Below are 20,736 nucleotides of genomic sequence, written 5' to 3' on the forward strand. Positions count from 1 at the left end.
AAGGAGGTTCTGTACACTCATTGGGACTAAGAGATATGTGTAAGAATGTTCAAAGTAGCTGTGTCCAATAGCATCAAAATGCAAACCCAAGTGTGGGTCAGTAGCAGCTTGGTTAACTAACTTGTGATACAAGCATGGAACACAACACTGTATACAAAGAAAAGGAATGGAATAGAATCACACTCAACAATATGAGATAATGCTAATGAATAATGTTATAAAAATGAAAACACACACAGACACAAACATGTAAAAGGTCTATTTCCTTAAAACCCAAAGGCAAGCACAAGTACAATAAGCACAAGTACAATAAGTTACAGACTTGGGTCAGAAAAGAGTTGAATGAAAAGGCAAGACTATGGTTTGTTGGAGCCCACGGATGTGGATTCATTCCACCTTGACTAAAGGTCAGAGAGTTCACACTATTCTTGCTTCTTGAAGGTTATTGTTAGGAGGTTTGACCCTGGGTGTGGCTACTAACAGGGTATTTTGATCTAAGGTGTGGTTACTTGATGCTTTGGGTATTTGAGAAGGTGATCACTTTGTTCCTTGCACTTTAGTATAGAGGTCTTTTGTCTTTCTCCTCCTTCTCTTTGGATTGGGGTATATAAAGCTAATGAAAATAAATATGGGCAGATTCAGTATTTATTGGGTTGCCATCCCAACTCTATTCTGTGTCTCTGTTTATTACTTTTGTATTTCTGTTTTTCTGCGTAATATTTCTAAACCACATGCCCCTACCGTGGAACGTACGAACCCATCAAGGATGGACCCCGGCTGTGTTTCACTGAAAAGAGCTAAGGTTGGAAGGTGATGATAAGACTTAGCAGCTGCATACCTTCACACTCTTCTCTGTGTACTGGTGTCATGAGTAATACTTTAGTGTTCCTGTAAAGCCACACAATTACGAGTCATAATTTTTTTTGATGTATGTAACATCGACATTTAAAATTTCTTGAAAACAAAAATGACAAGAGAAGAGTTTGAAATCTTTCTGTGACAGACGAAGAGATAAGGAGGAAAAAGAAAGATGGGCAAGAAAGAAGACCTTCTTGTTTTAGGGTAACGTCAGACAAAAAGGATCCCAAGGGAAGTTAAGGAGAATGAGATTATAATGAAGCTCCAGTTCCACGACTTTCATAAGACCTTTGAGAAGGTTGATACTGTTTTCTGATTAGATAGTGTACTTTAGTGAAATCAAAGAATGCTTAGCACAAAAAGAAAATAAAAGGCAACTAGGTAGAACAGAATCCATGCAGTAGGCTGTCCACCTTTCTAGATTTTATTTGTCCACTGTAAAAGGATTGTAATACTGACCCTATTGTGATTCAGAGAAAATAATAAACAGATAGGTTGAAGTTGAAAAGTCAACTGGCTATTTGGACTTTGTGTTTTCTTTCACGACTTTGTAAAGTACTTCCAAGAATTATATTTCACTCATTAAAACTAAAACCAGTAGTATCACATAATGAAAACAAAACAAAAACATTTCGAACAACAAAAAATTATTACAGTTTTGGTTTTTCTAGGAAATAGAAAATCTGGCCATGCTGGACCTCATTGTGGACCAGCACATGGTAGCACATATTGTTGTCAACACCATCACACCCTCTCATATTGTCTTATCTGCCCGGTGCCTTCCTCCTTAGCATTCTCTTGACATTTAGGCTTCTGCATTGGCAACCTAGGTCAGACCTGAAATGAATCTAAGTATTGTTTCACTTCTTTCATGATTTTAAAGAATTTTTGACTATTATGTCTTAACTTCCTATTTCTTTCCGAAAAAAAAATCTCCTAGAAATCCCTTTAATAATGATAATTTCTGAAAGCCATGCCTTTTTATAGTATGACTGTGATTATCATATAAACGTCGCACTTGTACCATGTTACCAATCATGCCACTTAAACAGTAGAGTAGCAGACAGGAGATGCAACTATAGGTGCTGCTTACCATGTGGGAGATGGTTAAGGAAGCCTGCTGCCAGGTGTCCATTACTATCTTCTCATCTACCTCAAAGTTAGATTCCAAACCTTCTAGTGTGGGATCAATCTTGCCCTTCAGTAATGCTTTCAACTTTGGTTTGATGGCAACATTTTCCGGAGAAATGGATATTCGAGGAACTAGAGGAATTCTTTGGGGAAAGAAAAGCAAACCGGAGAAACAGAAGGGTTTCATTTAACAGAGTTCTATTTTTGTGACAGTGTTAGTTTGTGCCCTTTTTGGTTGTATTGCTTTAATTCAAGTTTCCAAAGTTTTCCTAGAAGAATTATTTTGAAAGGCTATGATTGGAAAATGCTGAATTAATCACATTTATGTGGTCTACAAAATCTTGCTAATAATAGAAAACTCACAGCAAGTAACAAGTCATTTTTCAGATTTAGTTCTCAATAATTAAAAGAGGTGGACAGTATAACAATGATTATGGAGAAAGACACCCCCCCACACACACACACAAATGTCATTCTTCATGTTGGGAAAAGTAAACTTAACAGAACTTATTCAAGATGGTCAGTATCACCTGGGCATTCTAACATCAAAATGGGACTAACACAAACCTGACTGGGGTTGTTAAACAGAGGTGATGATGTTTGTGGGTTGCCAAGGTGAAACAGCTTCAGAAGCCCTCCCCTTTCTTACTTATGGGTAGAGGGGTTTTCTCTTCATCAACTGCTGTGGTCAAACACAAGAGTAAAGCTCTTTCTCCACTTTGTCTTGATAGTACTCCTTCCCCAAGTGGAGATTTTAGAACAACTTCTGAGGATGTACTACTATCATTGGTCTTAGAATCGCAGAGGTTAGCCCAAACATGAAGAAAGACCTAGGGTACAATGTTTATTGTAATTGGGGTCATCCTCCGGTGACAAAATTTTGTCATCTTAAGGTTGGAGAAGGAATTGGAAAAGAGTAACTCCTAAGATAACCTGTTTGAAATTTAACAATAGATTCAGGATCAACAGCAAGAATAGATAGCATTTGTTTTTGTAGAATCCGGAAGTTTGGGTCTGGATCAGGAATTTAGAAAGACAGTTGTGGACTCCAGAAAACAACTGGCTTATTCTTGATTGGAAACACCACCTGAGATTTCTTGTACTTAAACTTGGATTTTCACAGTGTGTGGGAGATTGAATGAGAATGCCCCCATAGGTTCATATATTTGAATGCTTAATCCTCAGTTGGTGAACTGCTTGGGGGAAGAATTGGGAGTTGTGGCCTGGGTTGTTGTAGTACGTATGGCTTTGTTGGAAGAGCTGTGTCACTGGAGGTGGATTTTGAGGTTTAAAAAACCCACGCCAGGCCCAGTGTTTCTCTTACTGCCTGCTTCCTGCAGATCAGGGTGTAAATTTCCCAGCTATTGCTCCAGTGCCAGGCCTGTGTGCTTCCCACCAGTATGATCATGAACTAACCCTCTAAAACTGTAATGAAATGTCCAATTAGATGCTTTCTTTGATAAGAGTTGCTTTGGTCATAGAATAGCCTCACAACAGTACAACAATCAGTATGACCCAGTCCTTGGAATTCTGATAATCGAACATAACTATCAAAGCAATGCATTGAAAATATGCTCACATATTGAATTATATCTTGATAACCAATTAACGCTAAATCAAAGCCATTCAAGTTCCAATAAGTTCGTGTGAAGTATGTGTGTGACCATCTCTAGACATTTCAAACAGCACAAGACTTTGCTTTGCAGGGAAGCCGTCACGGCATCATTTAGAAAAGAACTTTGGGTTTATGACCCACTAGTTTAACGAGGATCATCTCTTTGTACTGGCACCGGTTTGAAATTAGCCACTGGAGTTTGGAGGTCTACTGTGTGTCACACAGCTGAAGACAATGACTGTTCCTCCTCCAGAATCCATCAGTTGCCAATAGTTCAGCAGAAAGATAAGATGTTATAAACTCTCATCTTTCTCATGATTGGCTGTTTACAAGCCCAGTCTTGTTCAGGCCCAGTACAGGCAGCTGCAGCTCCTGTGGAGTTTTGCATGCAACAACTTCTTACATATATTCCAATGGTGATTTTCTTCCAGCCTCTCCCTCTATCACTTAGATCTCTCTCTTATGTCTCTTGTAAGAATGCCTTGTACATTCTTTCCACTCAGTCCTTCTGTCGTAGTCCCTGAGCCTGAGATGACATGGTATAAACGTCATGTTTGGATTGAGTGCTCGTTTATTCTAAGCATCTTAAGTAGACAAGAGTATCTGTACTCACTGGGAGTAGGGAATAGTAACTTGTGTGAAGGAGATAAGAGAGGTGGAACATGATGCTGAGCACAACTACAAGCATGTGAAATTGTCTACAAACAAACTGAATCAATGCGAACAGAAAAGGGATATGAAAATTAAAACAAAGGTGAATACATAATAGCTCCATGTTAAAACTATAGCCTTAGAATTCACTTACTGGGAAGAAAAGTTCCTATACTATAGGTAGTTCTGTTACTATTGGGAGAGATGAAGTTGGGTATGTTACTTGAATTTCTGAGCCTTGCTTTATCATAATTGTTTATCAACTAATACAACTATTATTCTGAAAATGCATGGCTACCATTATTATTACTATAGGGTTGTTGGAAAGAATGAAGTAGCAAAACTATGTAACATTGCTGAACACTGTGCTTGTTTTTTTTTTCTATATGTTGTTGACTGTGGTTAATTGGTTGGTGAGCTGGTTGGTGCATTGACTGGCTGATTGTCTCAACAGTTTTGCCTCAGCAGTGAGGCTGAGATTGGTACAAAGCTGTTCTGTAAAAACTTAGAACTGTCTGTTCTTCTGTGGCCTTATTGTACTAACCAAAATGAATAGCTTCCCCATTATGCCTGGTTTGCTATTATGTGCCAAGAACAGAATGCACTGCCACCCTCAACACTGAAACTTGGTGTCGTCTGGTGATGCTGATGGTTCCTATTGCCTCTGGTATTCATTATTGTTCTAATTTCAATGTTTTCTTAGCAGTTTCTTCAATGTTTTTCTTCTCTTTGGGGCAGGAAGAGGGTGCACACTCACCCTTTTGTGTGTTCTTGTGTATGTATGGCCTGGTGTAAATACAACACTAGATGAAAGAACATAAGAGCGCAAAAGCGGACCCTGGATCATCACAAAGCCCATGCAGCAATGCCATATCAAGTTATTTTTGGAACACGGGAGGGATAAACGAACAAAGTGGGGACATGAACTACTCACAACTAAAATATTGCATATACAATATATATGCAAGAGTAAACTATTATATATATTCTCCAAAATACATAACAAAAGAGGCCACTCTTTTGTAAGTGTTTGAGGACTGGATTTTAGGTGTTTTCATTTCCAGACATAATTCCATATATTTTGCAGATCCTATTTCCTGTAATTTTCACAACAACCTTGCTTTTATAAGACTGGAACTTGAGGCTTACATTGAGATGTAGTGAGTTATCCTAACCCACTTATATACAGTAAATACAGTTAGTAAGGGACAGACTCAGGATTTAAACTAGACCAGTCTGGTTCGAAAATATATTCATTATGCTATGTTTTGTTCATGCAACTCTTACACCTAGATTGACTGAGCAAACATCTAGGCAAAGAGGTTTCCTTTAAATATGAAAGACATAACTCATGTGTTTGGAGATTTAAACACAACATTCAATTTCTGCACATCATTTTGTAAATCTAGCTTCTGCTTATACTTCCATCTTCATTTCAAACTTTTTCTCCTTTTTCATGCTTTGCTTAAGGATGACCAGGAAATACTATTTTAAGTTTCCCTACATTTCAAACTTATTTTCAAATAACACATTTCCTCCTAAATGATTTTGAATTCTGTTTTCAAGTGTTTTATCTTAAGTCATATAAAATTAAGGAAAACTAGATCTTAGTGTGTAATGACTGGAAACCACACCATGGGGATCACTCCCATTCCTATCACAATGACATCCTCTCTCTCACTTATTACAGCCCTGCAGAATCTGAGACATTGTCCTTCCTCCCCCAAACTCACCTATTTTGTCTATAAAAAAATTTACTACGTTTTTACTGCAGGTGATTTATTTGGCTAAAAATGTAATTTGCCTTTATTCTACTACTAAGTTCCTTTTTCTGTTCGCAACAATCTGATGTTAGATTGTTAATATCTTTTATTCTTGTGAGGTCGTGATCATATACTATTAGACTTTTGCTATTTCTCAATTTCCTTACCTGTAAAAGAAGAATGACAATCCTTTCCATTTTAATTTACATAATTTCCTCTCTCTCCGCTCTCTCTTTCTCTCTTAAATACACACAAACATACACACACACATTCCCCACCCACATCTACACACCACACACATGCTCTGATTCTTCTAAATTCCTAATCAAGCACCAGAGGTCTTTGGAGCTGGATGTATTTCTGAATACAGAAGTGACATACTGTGTAATATCCACAGCAGAATCCTGCTGAAAACAAATTAGAAAGCACAATATCTCTCCAAACAAAGGAGTAAATATTCACCAGTAATAAGACAAATAATCATATCATGCCAAGTTAATGTGACATCAAACTTAGAAAAAAAAGTTCAGCTTTTTGGAACAATTTGGTGTTTCCCTTAATAGGAGCAGGATTTATAATTTAAAAACCACAATTCTGTATGTTCAAAGTAATTACAGTGTAAAACAATGTTCTGCCTTACCTAAGTTGGTTTTCTGAAATGTCTCTACTATCGACCTGAATCAATGGGATCCGAGTAAATTTCTTACTGTCTTCTAGTGGGATTTTGGATTCCATTGCTCTGTAATAATCTTGGAGGAGTCTTTTGGTGTCTTGGAAACGGTTCACTTCTGCCTTTAATACAGAAAGTAGATATCAATACCCAACTAAGAACACATCTGTATGTTTTTCTGTGATATGTATGCATAATGTAAATAAAAATTTTAAAACATGTTGGTTGAAAGTAATTCACTAGAAATGAAGAAAGAGCCTTGCTTATTTCTGTCACTAAAGTTTTCATAATTATTTAAGAAAGCAAATGACTTTGTATTCTCTTTACTGAGGGTGATACCATTTAAGCAGATGACAGTTATATAGCTTTTGATGATTACTACTAGAAATTCTTCAATCAATCACCGAAGTGGCTTCTTTGTCCTAGCAATAATTCAGTTGCCTTGGGGTACCATAGACGCTATAAGTACAAGAACAGAATGAAACCAACATTAGGTTCTTTCCCTCTGGTACAATACAAACTATTTGTGGAAACAAGACAAACAAGAACACAAAGTGGAGCAATAATTCTCTCAGTACAGTTTCCTGTCTGGCTTAATGTGAACAGGATAGACATAACTCACAGCTTCTCTAGCCCTCTCTGCTTGACTCCTCTGCTGGAGTTGCTGGGAGAGACCTTGAAGGAAGTGGAGCAATTCAGAGGGGTTGGTTGTGAAACAATTAGTAATTGTGCACATGTGCAACCCCCCTGCTGGTGCAGGCTTGCCCTCACGGCGCGGATGCACTGGGCATGTGTGCTCTGAGGCCCTAAACAGGTTTAAAGCTACAAATGTCGATCCTGGAAATTCAACTGATTCTCTCCCTTTTAAATCATATGGTATGTATGCTCTTCCCTTTGGTGAGGTATGTATTACCCCCAGACTTTCCTTTGTTGGTGGGGTTGTGTAAGCAAGTATTCTGAAGCCATAAGTTATGAGCCTTTTATGCAAAGGTAATAAATAATATCTAGTTGATTGAAGAGAGGGTTTTTTTCTTGCTCTCTCATTTTTTAAAAGAACAAAAGCAATCTGCCCCATCCCACCCATCCCCACCCTTGCTGAGTGTAGCTTAAGGGCACAAATAAAGGGGTTCCCTATCACTTGGGGGGGTGCTCTTTTCTAAAGAGAAACGGAAGGAGCAGTGAATCTGGGGGAAAGGGAGGTAGTGAGAGAGGGAATAGAGGGGGGTAATGTGAGGAGGGGAGGCTGCAGTCTGGATTTTTGTATGAGAGAAGAATAAGGAAAAAGAAAAAAACTGTTTCTGAGCTATCCAGAAATAGATTTGCAGTACCATACTCACAGTTGACAATGAAGGGATGCTGACGTTTGCATAGTAGTGTGTAATAAAAAATAAACAGCGCAATAAGGTTGTTTTATAGAGAAAATGATTAGACAGATTGTTTCCAGTTTTTACAGCATTAAACTCTTCTAGCTAAAGGACCCAAACAACAGAAAATTCATCTCCTTACTATGAGTCTATATTATAAAATAAAGTTAACATTTATATATTATTTTAAATTATAGGATGTTTCACATTTGAGCACAGTGCTTTGAAATGGCCAGGAAAACTATGATTTTTTTTAAATCATTGAGTTAAAATATCCATACATAGAAGAATCCCACAGTTTAAAGATAACTATTGGTGTCATGTTTCAGTTTGGTAAAACTGTAGGGAAAATTGTTTGACTAAACTATATTCGTGGAAACTCACACAATATCATGCTTATAATGAATAAGATACAAATATGTACTTACTAGGTACATACTGAGTATTGACAGCTAACTTTGAAAAAATGAAGAACAGTGTAGGGGAGTGGTTATAAAAAACAATTAGCCATTGAATCAGTAAACTATAGTTTTGGGCAAATAGAGTAAGAAACCTGGAAAGTATTTCTTCTTTAGCCTAGAGCACTGAACTCTTCTTTAATCACTGGGTTTGGGAGAACATAATTTACAGAGTAGGATTTGAAACTGTACTGGGATCTTTCCGCAAGACTTACATTATTACAGTCATTGTTTCGTATAAAATATTGACTCATTTTTAAGGGGAACAAGTTGATTCAAATATAAGCAAATCTGAATAGGATACGACATCATATTCAGAATTTTCCTCTAAGAAAACTAATGGTACGTGCAGTAGGATCAAAAACCCATTGCCATTGTTCTTGAGTTCTCAGTAGTCCTCATTGTCCGCTATGTTCAGTGAGTCTGGTTTTATCCCAGGCTTTTTCAGACCCAGGCCAGCTGGCCTTGGTGAGTTCCCGATAGAACATCCCCATTGTCTCAGAGTGTGGGTGTACCCCTCGTGGTCCTGAGTTCCTTGCTCGTGCTCTCTCTCCTTCTGCTCCTGATTTGGACCTTGAGATTTCTGTCCAGTGCTCCAATGTGGGTCTCTGTCTCTGTCTCTGTCTCCTTTCCTAGCCTGATGAAGGTTTTACTGGCTTTGTGGGAGCCTAGGCAGTTTGGATGCTCACCTTACTAGACCTGGATGGAGGTGGGTGGTCCTTGGACTTCCCACAGGGCAGGGAACCCTGATTGCTCTTTGGGCTGATGAGGGAGGGGCACTCGATTGGGGGTGGGGGAGGGAAATGGGAGGCGGTGGTGGGGAAGAGACAGAAATATTAAATAAATAAATAAGTAAATAAAAGAAAACTAATGGTGATTCCTCTCAACTCTGCGTTGAATCTAGCACCTCCAGCATTCTAAACAAGTACTTTTACCTCATGGTTGGACCATGTCCCCAGTCTTCTGATTTATTTATTTTTTGAGACGGGATATTATTACATTTCTGAGACTAACCACAAACTCCCAGTTGCCTGTAGGCGCTGATCTTGTCCTCCTCCTCCCTCAGCCTCTTGGGTAGGTATGACTTAGAGGTTTGTGGAACCAGCGGCAGCTTAGCAACTCTTTTCTAAACTTTACCGTGTGGACAGTTTGTTACAAAGGCTGGGCATGGATATCTTGTTGGAATGAATGAGCAAAAACTTTCCAAGGTCAAGCTGGTTTAGAAATTCAACCTTAATGCACCAAAACGATTTCTTTACCCATGGAGCATCTTAGTTTCTATCTATGTCAGCAGACTTGTCCATCTCCCGGGGTCGGGGTGGGGTAGATAGGTTGCTTTATGGAGCACTTTCCAAAATCACTTATGTAATTACACCATTTTCTGGATCAGTTTGGAAGGCAATTTTCCAAGGAACCCATTTTGGGAAGCAATTATCTAGCTGTTTGTGGTGAACCAGAAGATGCAACTGAAGGTTTTCTCCAGACTTGTTACTTTTAGTGCTTGACAAACATTAAGGCTCCTGATTTTGAGTGTCTTGGACAATATACGAGCTGCCTCAACTGTCTAGTATTTGATGGGTAGTCCCATCATCATGTCTTTCTCCGTGTGCTGAGATGAAAGCTACTTTTGAGCATGTCCCCCTTTGGGTTTTACAGGGTGTAAAAGCAGTGCTCTACCTGTGAAGCCAAACAACTTGACAATGTTGTTGACATAGCAGTGTTCCAGAAGGAGTGCTGACTCTGCAGCCATGGTCAGTCACAATTGCTGCTCCTTCTTTCACTTACTGGATGCAACAAGTGGGCAACAGCTCCCCGCCAGCTTGCTTCAGTTTCCTTATCTACGGACTGAGGATGACTGCAGAACCTCCAGCACCATGCTGCTGTGATCGTTCGCTAGAGTTCTGCTGGAAATTTCTGGCAGTTGTGCCCAGCCTGTATTCTGTTGTTCTGTTTTATTTTGTCTGATGTGGGCAATGGCTCAATGTCTCAGGATAAGAACCTCAGATCTATAGATTAATGAACTGTTAGAGTCTTACCTATTCCACAGGAGTCATTTATGGCTCCGACTCATGAGAGTGACTCATGAGAGTCTGCTGTGCCTTCACTTTTGGATCATAGTTACTTTTTCCAGAAGTGTTTGGTAAAGCCTGTTTATAATATTGTCTCTTTACTTGTTCAGACTGATTCCCCAAGTTTCTGCTCAGATGAGTTTAGGCTAGTTGGGTACTTTACTTAATCCTTTATGTGAACTATGCATGAGGGAGCTAAGTGTACTCCTTAATACACTTAATAATATGCTTAACAATGTCTCAGCATTGTCCTCTGGTGGCAACTCTTTTAAATCGATCTTATCTTCATAATCCAGCTTTATAATAGGCCTTCATAGTTCTCCTTGTTCTGATATCCTGATTTCTTTAAACCTCCCACTTAGAGATATTAGTTCTTCATTCATAGGGGATACACTTCAAATCCTTTATTTAATACCTGACTAATGCCTTTGTTTCTATGGATTCATATCTATTTGAGAAAGTCGGAGTCAAATACATTGGGGATTAATAATAGAATATGATAACAACTACTATAATAAAAGTGATATGAACATAGATTCTCTTAAAGAATCTGTTGTGCTATATTTTATGTTTTTGGTATCAATATAAGATGACTACAGTGACCATGTCACACAAACAAATATGAAGTGAATCTTTTGGCATCGTGTCAGCATTAGACTCCAATATAAGAGCTGCTTGAGCAAAAAACTTTTGAAGACATAGTAGAAGAACTGATAACCTGGATAGCAAATAATAAAGACAGAGAAGATACAGTGTTGATGCAATTAAAAAGGGAATTTTTTCATTCCAAGTCAGATGAAAAAGGATAAATTGGTACAAAATCGAACATCAAAAGATTTACCTCATCATGGCTGACACAAAGCACCGTTTTGAGCTACAGAATATGAGAGACAGTTTATTCTTAGCCAGGTGAGAGTGGATAGTGAGGGTACACCATGGATTTAAGTTGCTATAAACCATGTTTCAGTGTGGAGGAAGTTTCAGAAGATCTAAGACAGTTAAAAATCAATTCATCAATCAAACTGATGAGAACATCAGTAGGTGAGTTGTATTTTAACAGAAAAGCAAAACAACATTCCCCCCGCCCCCGCCACCTGTGGTCAAGTAAATGTAACTGAAACCACAGAAAGGGAAATAGCGAGGTGGGGCTGCTATAATTCCTGAGGCTTCCTGTTAGTCAGGTTTCTGTTGACTTTTCAGACATGCCTTTGGAGCAGGGATTGTCCCTTTGAGTACTGGAACTACCAGAGTGGATGGGTCATTGTTGGAAAAAGATTTGCTGAACTCCTACTTTATCGAGGTTGTAGATATGAGTGGAGATATTTTATCATCTCCGGAAGTACCTTCTAAGTTAACCAGTTATAGATGAGAAGTCCCCGTTCATTCTCCCTCTTAACTCTCCTTCTGTCAACAAAAATTAAGCTTAGCTTGACCAAGATAGACTTGATAGTCCCCCAAGCAGGAATAATTTTAGACAGGCTTCTCCCACATTCTCAGCCCCTGGCTTCCATCAGTACTATAGGAAATTAGTCCATTGTAAACCTCTTTCTCTGTGTTTTTGAAATATACATTTGAAGACAGGCCTTTTTTTTAAAAAAAAAAAAAAAAAAACAGTTTTGTACCCTAGGAATGCCTTCCCTCAAGATCTGAAAACTGTGCCTGAAATACAGTTCTTTCTCAAGGAAGACAGCATTTCAAGGCTCCTATATGAGAGAAGGAAAGTAACTTCTGTGGATGTCTTCAGTTGTAAATGTATCTTCTATAACGAATATAGGAGGAAGTTCAGTTAACAAACACAAAAGGGGCTGGAGATGTGGCTCAGGATTAGGAGAGTGTACCACTCTTTCAGAGGGCAATCGTTCCCAGCATTTATATCAGGTGGCTCACAATTACCCAAACCCTCACTCTGTGGGATCCAAAGATTTCTTCTTGTCTACACAGGTAATGTGGTGGTGTCCAAAGCCACCCTCACAGACATACATATAATTTAAAGTTAGACATTGTAAAAACAAAGACAGCTGATCTCACCCATCATCCTGCCTCTATCCTTGATCCCTCAAAACCCATCTATAGGCACTTTGTTTTGAGGAATTTGTCACCTAAAGGCTGGTGTGCACTTTTTCTCATAGTCACAGCAGTGGTTCCCATGGTTGCAACATATCCCTGAAATTATGACAGGGCAACTTTCTTGGGCCACTCTTAAGTGGGAGTCTGATAAACTAAACATCCCAGTTGCAGACAGAGTCCCTGCAATCTCGCCGAACATGCATAGGGAAGCAGAAATGGCGAGTAGCTGCTAGCGATGCACTGTCTGTGTGGTTGGTTGGCTGGGAAAAAAACAATGTTGTTAGCTAATATTCTTGGTGAGCCAGAATGCATTACAATCATACAGCACAGGGTGTTAGAAGCAACATTGCCATTTCCGAAGGAGTTGTTCCACGAGGAATACGGCTGCAGAGGGAGTCTGTGTCACTGAGTCTGGCTGCTCCTACCTGCATCAGGGAAAAGAAGTGATTCATTATTATTCCGACAGAGTCCTGGAGCCAGCTCTCGTTAATGATATCAACCCTCTCCTGCTCTGCCTCCTCCTTCCTGGCATCGCAGATGTCCCACAGGCGGTCTCGTAGATCCTGAGTGGAAAGAGAAACAGCATGAGTGTGCTTGAAAGTCGTATCTCGTGCAGCTTCAGTGCCCTGCATCTGAGATCTTTGTTTCCAGAGACGTACCTAAAGGAGTCATGTCTAACATGTTCCTGTGTTACATTCACTTATTCAGATGGCATTCACATCTCTTTTTATCTTGGATCATATGCCCACAGTTATTCATATATCCATTCCTATCACATTAACATCATGGGTAACTATTTGTGTATTAGCTTTTTGTTAATAAACTTGTATGATTGAAAACCACTTCATGTGAGTTTTAAAAACCTGTGTATTGTTGATAGAAAAAAAAAATGCATGGTTACATTTGAACCAAGGCCATTAGTTTGCTAACTATCAGAGATAGGGGATTATTTACCAGAAAAAATGTTTGTGTTTAATGGGACACTCAACAATTCAACAGCATATCAGACCAAGGACAATAAAAAAGCATGTGAGTAGAACAGTATATAACATGCTATTTATACATGGTAATTGGCCTATAGTATAGGCATTCAATGATATTTCATTTGTTTTATAATTTATATCTATGTATACAAAAATTATGATGTTAAAATTATATTGGTTTTGTGTTCTTCTTAAACATGTTGTTGACATATTTGCATTACCTTTTAATGCCTGGGAACATTAGGTAGCTTATTACCTTTTTTTTTGTGAGCGGACACTGGGAATAGGGAAAGCATTTTCCTTGGGTGAGTTAACAGTGAAGCTAGGATGTGAATCTGTGGGCTCTAGTAATGTGCACCACTATGTTATGCATCAGAATTGACACTATGTAAAAGAAGAATTCAAGATAGGAAGTGCTTTAGAGGCTGTAGTGTTTGTTATATCATTTCTAGGCAGATACACCTTATCATTCTGTCTTCATATGTCCATTAGTACTTCTCTGGAGAAACATTTTAATAGGGAGTTTGGATGCTTGGACATATACATCACTGCTGCCACCTAAATGCTAATCTCTTTGCTGTATTTTTCACTGATAACAAGTGATAGCTACTGCTGAGTACTTAGAATCATCAATGGGTGAATGACAACAACTAGTTGCTCGCTCAGTACTTAGAAATGACTCTCTCTGCATTATACAATCAGTGTGTCAAAACCTGATGCAAGGAAGGGGGACAGAAACATCTTAGAGCAGTTTTAAAGTTTCATGTTTTTCAAGATCATCTATGTATGAAATACCAAATATGGAAGGATAGAGCTCGTTTTTCAACCAACGTTAACTATAGCACTTTCCAAAAATGGATGTGAAGCTGTGTGTGGTGGCGCACACCTCGGGAGGGAGAGGAAGGCAGATTTGAACTTGAGGCTAGCCGGCTCATTCACTTGAGAAGTGGAATGAAACCTTCCTGTGACTCCTCTGCAGTCTGAAAGATTCTGTAGAAGAACGTGAGATTGAGAAGGAACAAGGCAATAAAAAAGGAAGCCAAAAACAAACAAACAAACAAAAAAAACAAAACAAAAAAAAAAAAAACAAAAACAGAGTCAGGAAATTCTAAAAGAAGGCTTATTAAGATTCTGAAAGTAAACCAGCCAGAAGCTTCAGGAAGTCCCTCACACTAAGGTGTCCCAGAGCTCCCCCTGTAACAATACAGGCTACTTGCTCCGCTGTTAGATGCCTATCATGGAACAGTAGAACACTACTGCTGAAGACACCACCTTTGTAAGTCGTGGGACCTAGAGAGATTAAGTTCTTATTGACCAGGAAGAGTTCTTCTTTCAAGCTAGCTCTTGTAGTGCTAAAATATGCTATGCAGATGGTTGGAGGAAAAAGATGCCATCAATAACTTTATCCAGCCGTGGACTCCATGAGCGACATTAACACTTGGTGTGGAAAGAAATGCATATGATATAATAGTGTAACAAATATTATGAGGTGACCAACTGCTTTTTGATTGGAATTAAAGCCCATACTACAGGAGAAACACACGCCTGGTACTGTAAGTCTGGCCAAGAATACCACAGTTAGGGAGTCCGAGGTCACAGGGGTGAACTTACTACTATCATTTTATTAATGGACATAGTACCAAACAACTAAAGTCATGTCTTTCTACCCATAGATTTGTGCAGTTCTCAGGTCTCATTTAAAAAAATCTCTTGTGCAGTTGCTAGTGGCTAGCATAGAAACTTAAAAATAGACAAGGTACAGAGAATGAGTGACTTTGGGGGTACTCCACCACAAATGTACCATCTATATCACAGCCCCATCCAATAGCTTAGGGACTATTGCAGTAGAGGTTGTGGAGAAAACTCTAAGAGGCAGAGGTCATGTCTGGACATGACAGAACTTCTGTACTCAAAAACTCACAGCAGTTGTAGTTGGCTATGCAATCCCTGCACAAAACCAAGCCAATCAAAATATAGTGGGGGTTCGTGAGCTTCTACCCCAACCTGAGTGTCTATGGACAGTTGATGGCTTCTGGAAGAAGGAGAGTCTGTTTTCTTTAGGGGTGTGGCTTCTGATAGTTTGCTCATGCTCCTATGATGGCCCATACCCTGAAGCATACAGACAGTACAAATTGAACTTAATAAAAGCAGATAAGTTAGGAAAGTTAGGGAAGAAGGGCTGGATCTTGATGCAGCTAATGAGAGGAGTTGAGGCAAATATGGTCAAAATATATTGTATGAAATTCTCAATGAATAATACACATTTTTAAGAGAAGTCCTTGAAACTGTCCAGATATATTGGACTACTTTATCCTCAAGCTTCTATAAACACTAAGGACTATTGAAAGCCACTCCCAACTTGGAACAGGCAGATTAGCCAGGCTGCCTAAAGGAGGCTCAGACAAGTCAAACTGCCTAGAAGAGGCAGAGAGTGGTTGAGCCACCTGCAAGAGAACTCTCCAACCTATCAAGCTACTTGCAAAATTATGCAGTGAGCTCCAGGTTCCCAGGTTTTGTAAACCATCACCTATGCTATGTAAGGTTTCAATCCAACAACCTTTGGGTCATTTATCCTCCTGTAAGTAACCCCTTACCAATACCCCTTACCACAGTAAACTCATTAGTTTATCAAGCTGTATTATGGTGGTATCTTTACTTCTGTTGTGGATTCCCTATCTAGATATATTTCCTGAGGAATAGTGTCACACAACAAGATCATAATAATATTTGACTCTTAGTAAAAAACACATAAGAGAGTTTCAAAGTATCCTTCTGATGATATAAGGGAAAGGTGTCAATTTACACATGGAAGATGAAGGTTATGAAAATGATGGGGCTTCTTGTGTACCAGAAGCCATTCCCTAAAACATCAAGGTAATAAACTAAACTCAGGAACTCTCTCTCGCATACACAAAATTCCACCTGCCTTCCAACTTTTAAGTACAGCACTTGATGGAGATATAAATATTTGTACACTATGTCACCAGATCTCAAAATATCTAGTCAAAAAGGCAAGTATGGTGGCCCTAGTTCTCTTTCTTGGTATTAGGCTATGTAACTGAATTCAGGATGGGCATGTAATCCCATGAGGTGTGACCACAGGTAGGTGGACCAACAGAAATAAAGAGCGTCTACAAAGCAGGTGCCAGGAACACTCCTGCACTGCTGATGTCAGCTCCTCTTCTAAGAAGGGCGCCATGCGTGTATCCTGAACCCCAAAGGAAGAACAGCCAGTCCTTTGTGAAGTTACTAATGACTGGATCAGAGCTCAAATCGTTCTATTTCTGAGGCTTCCATCCCTGAAGACAGGAATGGGATGGAGTGGGGGTGTACAGATGGGGAAGTGAGAATGAGTTGACCCTGGCACAGAAGGTCACACAGAAGGTCACAGCAGTCCTTACGTTCACTCGTTGGTGTAGTTCAGCTTTGGTCTCCTCATCCTCCCACAGGTCTTCGGGAACAGAGTTGAAATCAGCCTGCCACTGAGCTACAAAATCTTGCTTGTGATCTGGACGCCTGAGAAATTCCTGGAAATTGGTTCTGTAAGTAAGGAAGAGAATGAGATTTATCTTTGTACTACCTAGTCATGACAAAATTCTGACCTTGAGGACTTTACTCACCTAGTATCATACAAATAAGAAAGGATAGTGTGTTGGTTGTCTCTAAGATATCGAAGTACTGTTTTGATGTGGTTTATGTAGGACTTCTCTATTAGTTCCCAGTAAGGTAGTAAAAATGAAGGTAGTTCCTGTTCAACAGTAAAGCATGGAAATCAGTGCTTAAAAATGAAAAATCCTGTGTCTAGCTGAGTCAAAAGAACACTAACCATCAAGATCAAGTACCAATCGCAAATACCCGGAGCACACCTTCTAAAGTGTCTTAGTACTTTTCTGTCTCCAGAAGATAATTCCTGCTTTTCTCAGCACAGACATCATTTCTTCCAGAAATCCTCCTTTGACCCAAGCACTTTGCTAAGTTACCCTCAGATCTTCTGAGGCTCTGCCTTAGCATCCTGAACTCAGGTGTTGTAATACTGGCAACATAAATTACGTTGTCTGTGCTTTATTCTAGAATACCTGCCCCACTGAGGCAGGAATTTTCTTGATCAGCACTCTACTGTCTTTCTCTGTATATCACATGGTATACTGTATCTGTAAAGTCCTCAAAGATTATTGAATGAATGAAAGTATTGATTTATTACATTCTGTCTCATCTTTGTGTGATGTATTAATGATAGACTTGTGAACAAGGTTCCAGTTTCTTTCATTGAGATTCATCTGCTTCCCACAAGAGTTCATCCCAAGGTTTATGTATGTGAGCTTGTATCTGTCTCAGTATTAATGACTTTTATTTTAGTTTTTGTCCTGTACAGTGTTATTTCTCTTGAGTGATCCCAAGGTATAAGATTTGGCTATTTTTCTTCATCACTCCCCACCCAATACCCAATAATGACTATATTTTGTTCCCCCAAACAGCTGTTCTGTTTCTATCACAAACTCAGAACATTTTGATAATGGATGTGGGGTCTCTCTCCCTGTTTCTCTGTGTGTATTTAAAGTAGCTTCTTCTGGAATGAGTGATACCCATTGCATATGAGTATGCATACATACATATACACAAACAAACAAACATACATGCATGCATATATTATTGTGCCATTTAAATGTTTCATCTTTAAATATTTCCAAATTTACTATAATACTATTTAATCATTTCTTTAGAAACCTATCCCCCACTTTGGTACTGGAGCTGGAATCTAGGGTTTTCTGCACTCATCAATGAGCTACAACTCCAGGCTCCTCTCAGTGTTTTGATAAATTTATACACAACCCTGACTCCAGAAGGATTGATAGATGTTGTAAATATGGCAAATTTGATATACATAGGATAAATTATCCTATCATTTTGATGAGAAGGTGCCATACCTCAGGTATAGGTTCTGTCACATAGACCCATTCTTCCGATCCCGGCTTAGGTGGTGGTGGGGCTGTTGGTGTGGGCGATGTTTCTACAGAGCCAGCAGGTGACTTCTTTACTGGTATTTTGCCTCCTGGTGTTTTCCCTTTAGGAGAAACTTAGACATGCATATTAAATCATTCCAGTACATGTAGGTGAATGGGATAGCTTTCTGAGGATGACAAAGTATATGATTGTTATGAGATTCAGGCCACTCACTGACTACTCTTTTAGCTTCTTTAGGCAGTTTTTCCAGCTCAAAGACATAGAACAAATGCCTCATTGGCCATGGTCCCTGCATTAATGTATCTACTACTTCTCATGATTTGCTTTCCTAGTTAAAGGAATCCAACATCTGGAATCTGTCTGGCTATTGTAACTGTCAGTATTTTAATTTCAGTCATGTCTTGCTTCTCTAATTCATGTGTAGCTTTTGTAAAATTTAGACTTTACCACAAAGTGTGTTTAATTTCCTGTTGTAATAACTGGCAACTGAGTTCTTCATACCAAATGAAAGAAAGAGTGCCTAGAAAATAAATGGTGTGTGTGTGTGTGTGTGTGTGTGTGTGTGTCCCTTGGGACCCAGAGCAGAAGTTAGAGAAGGATCATATGTAAGGGTTATCCTGAGAAGTTAAGGCCACAGATAAGACAGATGAAGGAAGAGGCCACCGATGCCCCCAAACCTTTCATATTCCTGTAGGTTGAAAGGATTTCTGGGGGGAAAACAGGTATTTCTTGCTACAACCAGGCTTTAAATTTAAGCCTCGAAAATCAAGAAGAAAGGAAACGAGGAACTGAGGGAGGAGATATGGAAGCAAAATATGAGAGTAAGGGAATGGAGGAGGAGAAGGGGGAGGAAGTAGTCAGTGTTCTAATTTAGGGTCTGAACAGGAAATATACTTCTCTTTCCCAAATGCAGAGGGCAGTGCAGGCGAGTTACATGGTAACCCTGTGTTATGAGCCCAGGCACACAGCGAAAGGATCTATATTTGTTTTCTTTAGGAGATCACTCTGGCTAAATGCCTCCTGTCTTCAGATCAACTGTTGAAAATTGTGCATGTAGTTGAATATGATGTTGAATATAAATGGGGAGCACTTTCTTCCAAATATATTATTCTAATTAGTATAATTTGGTGATGTTCTTTAGATTATTTTAATTTTATGCTAACTAAAAGCCATAGTTTATAAGTAGAGAAGTATTATCAATTATGAGTTTTGGGTAGTTCAGGTGATTTTTCCCTCCTATATAATTAAACCAATATCCTTTAGTCATTCATAAACCTACAGACTAGCTAAAAATATTCATAATAATTTGATGTATTTTTGTATGATTCTTAACCATTCATTCCGAGCTGTGATAGAGTTCTATCTTTTTTAACCTATTCCAAAAGGAAAGCTGTGTAATTATAAATTGAGGACTAGAAAATGCTTTTACCCCTTATTTTAAAAAATATTTTGACCATTTAGTGAAAATTAGGAGAGACAGAATTATTTTTTTGGATAATATGCTTTGAGACCATATTAAATAGATCTAATATTTATCAATAAAAATGCTGAGAAGAGAATGGGAAATAAGTGTGTCTACACCTCAATGAGCGAAAAGTTAAATCTAACGAGGAACACCATTTGGTGTCTTTAGGTTCCACAGTGACATCAAGTCTTTGCTATGGCCATTCCTCATGTGTAAACGGTTTGGGGGAAAAACTCCTGTTTAGTACACCATACACATCAATTTTAGGAAAGTTTGTTTAATAATGATAACTTGATAGGGCCAGGCAGATATCCATTAAGCCAAGATGATTATAAATAAAAACAATCACAGAGAAAATTTCAATATTCAGGCAGGGTGAAAAGTAAACGCTTTGGCAAAGATGAAATGACAGAGTAATAAAAGTACAAATAGCGGTGAGTTAGGAAAGAGCTAAACAATTAAAAGTCAGAAGTTTAAAGCAACCTTTAAAACAAGAGTGAAAAGCAGTAATTGTAGGATATCAATAAACTGCTTTGATGGATGAGAAGAGAACATTAAAAAGATCTAAACATCTTCTAATTAAATTATTTCTCAGGGGGAGGAGAGAATTGGCAGGGGGCATTTGTTGGGAGGAGATAAATATAGAAAGTCTAATTTATATATTTTGAATCAAGATGTTA

The 20,736-nt window shown here is 38.7% G+C and overlaps 1 protein-coding gene across 1 annotated transcript in view; it reads right to left on the minus strand.

The window, feature by feature from the left end:
- Positions 1-20,736, minus strand: part of Spef2 (sperm flagellar 2) — a 151,266-nt gene that overhangs the window by 39,315 nt on the left and 91,215 nt on the right. The window contains exons 20-25 of the mRNA XM_026783829.1: positions 18,555-18,703; positions 17,250-17,377; positions 17,031-17,169; positions 13,072-13,209; positions 6,659-6,810; positions 1,952-2,132 (exon numbers count right to left, since the gene is read on the minus strand). Of these exons, the coding sequence (XP_026639630.1) occupies positions 1,952-2,132; positions 6,659-6,810; positions 13,072-13,209; positions 17,031-17,169; positions 17,250-17,377; positions 18,555-18,703 (887 nt within the window). The remainder of the gene's footprint in view (positions 1-1,951; positions 2,133-6,658; positions 6,811-13,071; positions 13,210-17,030; positions 17,170-17,249; positions 17,378-18,554; positions 18,704-20,736) is intronic.

This window comes from Microtus ochrogaster, chromosome 19, assembly GCF_000317375.1.
Source record: "Microtus ochrogaster isolate Prairie Vole_2 chromosome 19, MicOch1.0, whole genome shotgun sequence".
NCBI classification, from domain to species: domain Eukaryota; kingdom Metazoa; phylum Chordata; class Mammalia; order Rodentia; family Cricetidae; genus Microtus; species Microtus ochrogaster.